The 7,746-nt window shown below is 48.9% G+C and overlaps 1 protein-coding gene across 1 annotated transcript; it reads left to right on the forward strand.

The window, feature by feature from the left end:
* The first annotated feature begins 1,197 nt into the window (after positions 1 to 1,197).
* On the forward strand, positions 1,198 to 6,708 carry BNIP1 (BCL2 interacting protein 1). The gene is made up of 6 exons (XM_080353499.1): positions 1,198 to 1,291; positions 1,376 to 1,468; positions 1,616 to 1,707; positions 2,485 to 2,586; positions 3,307 to 3,425; positions 5,487 to 6,708. The coding sequence occupies exons 1-6, from the start codon at positions 1,211 to 1,213 to the stop codon at positions 5,681 to 5,683; spliced, it is 684 nt and encodes a 227-aa protein (XP_080209625.1). The 5' UTR covers positions 1,198 to 1,210; the 3' UTR covers positions 5,684 to 6,708.
* The last annotated feature ends 1,038 nt before the right edge of the window (positions 6,709 to 7,746 follow it).

Below are 7,746 nucleotides of genomic sequence, written 5' to 3' on the forward strand. Positions count from 1 at the left end.
GGGACAACTTGTTCCCACTGTGCATGGGGTGACCAGCAGGAGAACCTGGGCTGTGACCCGGCAGGTGCTTCGCCTTTGTGCAGCGGCCATGGAAATGGGCTCCAGCACCCGCTGGCTTCGTCCAGCCGGGGTTGGTGTGAGCAGGAGGACGTGGCATCAGCTCCTGGGGAAGCCCAAGAGCCATGGTGTTGCCTCTCAGGTTGGGAAGGTCCCTCAGGTCCCTCCCGTTGTCCCCCAGCCCCTCGCACTGATGCATCCTCCAGCTGCTGGGGGTCAATAGCCCCATCGCCCAGGTCTGTCCCCCCAGAACCCTCGGCAGGTCTGTTGGGTATGAGACCGTGAGGACCCACTGAAGGAGGAACGTTGTTTGTACAAACTGGGGACCCGGCGCCTGACCCCAGTGCAGGGAAGGACTGAAAGACACCAGGCTGTGAATCCTTAATGTAAAACAAAGTCTCTTTGAACTAACCCAGGAATGCAAACTGATTCCTGTATTTAAAATGTTAATCTAGGGGGAAGGGTAGCGAAAGAGCCAGGAATCTGTATCGTAAATGTATCAATAAGGGGAGGGGGGTGTTAGAATTGGATGAATGAGACAGGTAAACTGAGGCAGGGCCGGGTGGTCTGTGAACCCTGCAGAGCCAGCCGATGGGGAGCAGGGGAGGGAATCTGCGCCGGGATTAGGGTGATACAAGCAGGGGCTTTTTCACAGGATCCCAGAATGTCAGGGGTTGGAGGGCCCTGGAAAGCTCACCCAGTGCAATCCCCCCATGGAGCAGGAACACCCAGAGGAGGTTACACAGGAAGGTGTCCAGGCGGGTTGGAATGTCTGCACAGAAGGAGACTCCACAACCCCCCTGGGCAGCCTGGGCCAGCGGTGTCACCGCTGAGGAGCAGCCGGTTGCCGCCTCGGGCCCCCCAGCGCCCCGGACCCCTCAGCGCCACCGGTCCCTCAGCGCCATCGGCCCCTCAGCGCCCCGGGCCCTCAGCGCCCCGGACCCCTCAGCGCCCCGGGCCCTCAGCGCCCCGGACCCCTCAGCGCCATCGGCCCCTCAGCGCCCCGGGCCCTCAGCGCCCCGGACCCCTCAGCGCCATCGGCCCCTCAGCGCCCCGGGCCCTCAGCGCCCCGGGCCCCGCGGCTGCGGCCCGTGCGCTCCCGGAGCCCGCAGGGGGCGCCCGCAAGCCGGAACGCGCCCTCTCCCCCGCCAAGATGGCGGCGGCCGCCGTTCCCGTTCGGGTCTGCAACCAGGAGATCGTCCGCTTCGACCTGGAGATCAAGGCGGCCGTGCAGGTACCACCGCGGCGGGACTCCCCCCCTCCCCCTGCCTGCGGGGCGCGGAGCTCCGGCCGCGCTCAGCGGGCCGTTGTGTTCCAGGACATCCGGGACTGCCCGGGGCCGCTCAGCGCCCTCACCGAGCTCAACGCCGCCGTGAAGGAGAAATTCCGCCACCTCCGCGGCCGCATCCAGGTGAGGGGCCCGGCCGGAGGCGGCGGGCAGGCCGCGGGGTCCCGGTGAGCGGGTGGATCCGCCGTGAACGCGGCGCGGGCTGCGGTTGCAGGTGCAGCAGGTGTTGATCGGGTTCTGTCAGGTTTCCGTGTTTCTCTTGCCGCCCAGGAGCTCGAACAGATGGCGAAGGAGCAAGATAAAGAGTCGGAGAAACAAGCGTTACTGCGGGAAGTGGAAAATCACAAGAAACAAATGCTCAGGTGGGCCGGGCAGCGGGTCCCTGTGACCAGAGATCCCGAACGGCGGCTGCAGGTTTGGAAATGCTGTTGCTGACATGATGCTGCTTTGCTCAGGACCAAGAGTGGATCAGGATGGAAAGGGCAGGAGTCCTTTCTTCTCTCCTCTCCTGTCCTGTCTCCGTAGCTGTGGTCTGACGCTTTGAGCCGCTGATCATGTCAGGAGGTGACTTGAGGGTGACATTTGGCGGCTGGCACAGTATTCTGCTCCCCTCGCTCCGTAAATGATACACCTACAAGAAGAAATGACAGGACAGCATGTTGTTATTTTGTTGTGTAATAAGGTGGCTGAGGGGAGACCTCATTACTCTCTACAACTGCCTGAAAGAAGGTTGGAGCATGGAGGGGGTTGGTGTCTTCTCCCAAGTAGCAAGTGACAGAACAAGGGGAAACGGCCTCAAGTTGCACCAGGGGAGGTTCAGATTGGATATCAGGAAAAGATTCTTCCCAGCAAGGGCTGTGGGGCATTGGAACAGGCTGCCCAGGGCAGTGCTGGAGTCACCATCCCTGCAGGGGTTTAAAAGGCGTTTAGACGGGGTTCTTAGCGACATGGTTTAGTGCCGGAGTGAGGTTATGGTTGGACTCGATGATCCTGAGGGTCTTTTCCACCCGAAATGATTCTATATGAAGTCCATGCACATGTCTGGGGTGCTCAGTTACAGTGGTGTTTGCTTTGTGGAAATTGTTTTAACTTGCAAGGTGTTGCCATCGTCCTACAACATTGTCCTGTTGTGCTTTCAGCAATCAGGCCGCTTGGAGAAAGGCAAATCTGGCTTGTAAAATTGCTATCGACAACTCTGAGAAGGATCAGCTGCTGCAGGGAAGAGACTCCTTCAGACAAAGGTATTGGACCATCACACTGCATGAGCTGAGATTTAAACACAATACTGTATTCACTAGCTTTAAATGGAAGTGACATAATGTTTTTAAGTTACTTAATTGTATCTGGAGCTTAATTGTGTCTTGTAGCTTTTCTTTTGTGAGTGCATTGATCTTTTGTGGAGATTTAAAGTGTTAAGGATTGTGTTAATTTTACGTTTTCTTGGCATTGACATATCCAAGTGGAAAATGGGATAAGATAGGCTTCATAGTTTTACAGTGTATTTCTTACATTAATTCCTGACAGCATCATAAACAGGTAATTGATCATTATATAAGCTCGTTTTATGTGCAAAACTGGATGTAAGCTTGTATAATTTCTGTATTGAAAAGCTGGCCTGTTTAGTATTGTCAGGCAACAAATGGGATACCCAAGGTAGTTTGTATCAGTGCTTCCATGCCAGCCCATGAAATTGTACAGTCGTGGGTGAACAACAGGGGCCCACATCTGCGCCACTGGCAGTTGGTTTGCCTCACGACTTTAATATTTTGTGATTTTTTTTTTAATAGTTCAGTGAAGATAACCTGAATTTCTCATGCAGTAAAAAGTGGTTGTGTGTTTTGTATATTGGCAGAGGTGTTTGGGGCCAAGCTCTGGTCTAAGCTCCCTGCCAGCAGCATCTTCCCCGCAGAACCCAGAGCTGCGATTTTATCCCTTCCTGCTTTATTGTTTCCCTATTTCAGGAAGAGCACAAAGGCAAGTCTGGCAGAGAGTGCAAGTAACATCACGGAGAGTCTGATGAGCATCAGCAGGATGATGTCACAGCAAGTCCAGCAGAGTGAGGAGACGGTGCAGACCTTAGGTACAGATGATTTTGGGTGTTTGGTTGTGGGTTGGATGATTGAAGCACTTTTCGCCAGTTCTTTTTGGTTGTGGAGAGGCAAACCGACACGGTGTTTAGCGTGGTGGAAACCTGCTTTGCTTTTACCACGATGATAATCAAAGGACCGTCCAGCAGCACTCCTCTCACAGTTTGGCATAAACAGAAAATAATAACGTATGTTTTGTGGAATCGTTTGCTGGAGTTTCTGTTTCATGATTACGAATAAACAAGGAGAAGGGCGCAGGCTGCAGAGCTCATGTTCTAGTTTTTTATGAGAGCAATCGTAAAAGCAGCGTGAGTTCATGCAGTGCTGGAAGCACGTTTGGTGTCGCTCTGCGCTGCTGTCCTGGCGTACGTGTGGTAATACAGAAAATAAAAGTAGGTACAAGTCTGTACACAGAGGAAAGTTAGTGCGGCCAGAGGGCTCTTTTCGCCCCGTCTCCAGCTGGGATGACTAGGAGACGGGGAGATCAAGTGACATGAACCCGAGGTCACTTGCTCTGTCAGCAGCGCATCAGGGACTGTGAAACCAAGATTTCACCCGCTTCTTTGGCTTCGGCTCCTAAGACAATAAATCAAGCGACCTGTCAGAACTGGTGATTCATGAAGCATTTGGAAGTTGGATCTGTGTTGCCTGGGCCTCTTACTGGCCGTGCTTTTGGGCAGGAGGGAGAACAGTTCTAAAGATGAAGATAAATAACGCAACTTTTGCCCTCCTTGTTTTCTGCCCGCGTCGGAGGATGGCAACTGGGCACGCTTTGTTCATGCACAAGTAGCATGTTTCTTCTCCCTTTAAAAAGACAGTTTGGCAGACACTTTGTCACCCTGTTTCTGACTGAACAGCACTTGGAGTTCATCAAGGGAAAAACTACCAAAGGTCATTTGCAAAACCCAGCTGCAAATTCAGCATCAGTCGTTAACATTTCCCTTTTTTTCTGAGCAAGTCCTTCCTTAGTATGCAGTGAATATATGTGGCTGTGAGGCAGGGAAGCTCTGCTCTGTCATTAATGATGGGAAACAAGTTTTATATTTTCACTCTGTCTCTTTAAGATGGGACATAATGGTTTGCAAAATATTACAGACTCCTGCTGCGCTTGTTTTTGTCAACCAGACAATATACTTGGAGTTTGAACTTTGTTTAATCAATCATTTCAGTATAGAGGGATATACCAGCACTCACTGTTGTACAGGGTGTGCATTCTGTAATACAAGAAAAAGGGGACTCATGGACTTCTGCTTTCATTTAGGAGTTTGAAGGGAGGAATGCCGAGGAGCTTGGAGTGTGAGTTTGTTCTCACAGGGGAAGAGAAGTTGAAAGGGACTGATGTTCCATTTTGCTGGTTTGGGACATTCTCAGATTCCATCTTTATTTGAGACCAATGAACACACTTTTTCCTCTAGTTGATTTTCTCTTTTTCATTATGGGAAATATGTACATGTTTGTAAAAAATTAACTAAAATACCTGTTTAAATTGTTTGAGCTGAATAATTAAGGATGTCTTGCTGCTGCGTGCTACTTTTTCACTTTGTGCAACTGCATCTGAATCTCAGTGACTTACTGCTCTGGCCTGGGGGAAGTTTCAGCTGTGCAATTGATACATGCAAATAAGCACTTATGCTGCTGCTGCTGGAACTGATGTGTAGAACAGTAGGGATGGTGATTCCTCTCTCTTAAATTGGTGTTTATAGCACTGCTCTTATTTCCCTCTGTTTCAAGGGAGCTCTCAGGTGGCACTGACTTTGTTCATTAAAAAAGTGAACTAGATTTCATCAGTTAACCTAAAAGTTGAGGAGCAAGATGTAGGGCTGTAGAGCTGTTCGGTATTCTTATTTTGGTTTGCATTGTTCCTGAGCACATCAGGACTGCTGAGCTGGGAAAGCTGCTGCAAGAACACAGTCGGCATTTGTCTTGCCCATAAGTCAGTCTGACCCAGAAGGATCTCACAGGCACTATCTCTGTTGCCAAATAGCACATCCTTATGTCCTTTATCATGTATTTTTGAAGCACAATGATTTTTTTTTCTTTCCTCTTAATTTCAGCCAATTCTTCACGAACCATCCTGGAAGCAAATGAAGAATTCAAGTCCATGTCTGGGACGATTCAGTTGGGGCGCAAGCTGATAACAAAGTACAACCGCAGGGAGCTGACGGACAAGCTGCTCATCTTCCTGGCTCTTGCCTTATTCCTGGCCACGGTGCTCTATATCTTGAAAAAAAGACTCTTCCCGTTTTTATAAAATTCCAAAGCTAAACTGAACTATTACAAAAGATCAGGAAGAGATGGCGTAATAACGATAAGGCTTTTAAGTAAAATAATAAAGGGATATTGCAATAGCTGGGAGAGTGTTAGAGCAAGCGTGACTTTATACTGTTCCCGTGGAGCTTGCAACCTGCCTAAGAAGAGCTTGGATGACCATGAGTTGGGAAGAAGCAGGTAGATCAAGGGAGTGAACCAGACAAGCACTTGAGGAACTGGGCACTCAGAGGTGTTAGTCTTGACTTTGAACCTCTCTTTGTTTTGCCTTGAAATTAACTCCTGTCCTTGGCTTGAACTGGAAGCTGCTTTGTAAGGTGCTTAGAGGAAGAATGGAGGAGAGAAACTCACGTACATTCCGTTAATAAACTGTTTGTTGTATCCATGTAAACTTGAGTTTTGTTTAAAAACAAAGTCTAATGGATTGAAAGAGCCTGAATAACTTCCAGTGTAAGAATTCTACTGAACAGCAGTGGATTGTTCCTCCTGGGAGTGCAGCACACGTGCGGTCTGGCTCTGTTCCTCTGGCCCTTGGAGGGCTCTGACCAAAGCAAAAATGGGAGCCCCCTTTGTTGCTGTTAATTCACACAATATATTTGAGAACGACAATGCCAGTCTGTTGACATCAAAAGCCTTTTTGCTTCTTTTCTTTGTAAAATTCCACTTAATGTTTTATATTTGCAAGATACTGCCAAGTTGTACATTGGAAAGCTTTTCTTGCTCATTTCTTTTCTCAGTAAAATCTTTTACAATGTTTGCACTTCAGTAATGAGAGTTGATTTGCTTTGATAACATAGACACCAACCTGCCATGTTCCATGTAATACCCTGAAGTACCAAGAACCGCGCTGCAATGTGCCTAAAACTGATGTTGCTTTCCCTTCTGGAAATTGTTTCGTTGCTTTTTCAGGCTGACTGGTAAAATTGATATTCTGGTCAGGAAATTCTCACACAATGGTTAAATACTGCCTTAAGTTAGTAGCTGTGAACTTTAAAAGGCAATGCTATGTATACCTTGAGAAATACAACGTCAAGCGAACTGCAGTGTGTGTTTTTTGCGACATTTAAGGCGACTTCACCTTTGTAGTTAGTTCTCAATAGTAAGTTTAGAGAGAAGAAGCGACTGGTTACCTTGCCGTTGTAATATTCATTTACTAGATCCTGTCAGTAATCCCAACCACCCCTTTTGCTGGCAGCTGCCACCGCCTGGCTCAATACAGCAGTGGCTGCAGGTTGCGGGGATCCAGACTGGTGTGTGAGGCTCTGGGCGTACACAACAGAAGCTGGAACTGGTAACCGAGTTCAGAACCGAGTTCAGGGCTCTGCCTGAGACGTTGGTACCTGAGCGACTGTTCCGAGGTGGGATTTGGAAACCTCTGCACCGGGGTCGGTCTGTCCGCAGAGGGCACCACTGCCTGCGCATCCCGAGCCGCTTCTTGCCCTCAAGTCCTGTAATGCTCAGAGCAGACAGAATGGATGTTTGTTATCCTCTTTCAGTGCAGCTTTGCTAATAGCCTTTCCTGAGGTAGAGAATTACACAAAGATTGTAATAAATGGAGAATGCGAACTTTCTGCTTTGAGTAAGAAATTACTTGGCTTAAAGAAGACACATTGCACAAAGTTGGTGCATGCATGCCTTTAAAATGCGAGCCTTGCTTTGGAAGGGCTCTGCTGATGAGCACATACTAACCGAGGAGAGTGTTGTGGACTCTGCAAGTTGGGGCCACGATGGAGCAAGTTCCACCCAGCTCAGCGGTCCTGGCTCTTGGATTCACACGTATTGTCTCTAGTGTCGGGCTCACACATATTGTCTCTAGTGTCCCTCATCCCTCTGCGCAGGTGTGTACAAAGATATTTAGATTATAAATACATTTTAAATGAATTGCTGTGCAGCAGTTCCTATTTTCCAAATCAACCATACAATGGTGGTTTATGCAACTTCAGGGCAGTCAATAAAATTCTCCTGTCAGGACAAAGATCAAACTTAAAAGCAGCAGCTTCCTCACGTTGCTGAGGGTTTCAGCAAGGTTTGTTTTAAAGGGGTGAT

The sequence above is a fragment of the Nesoenas mayeri genome (genome assembly GCF_963082525.1).
Source record: "Nesoenas mayeri genome assembly, chromosome: 14".
Classification (NCBI taxonomy): Eukaryota; Metazoa; Chordata; class Aves; order Columbiformes; family Columbidae; genus Nesoenas; species Nesoenas mayeri.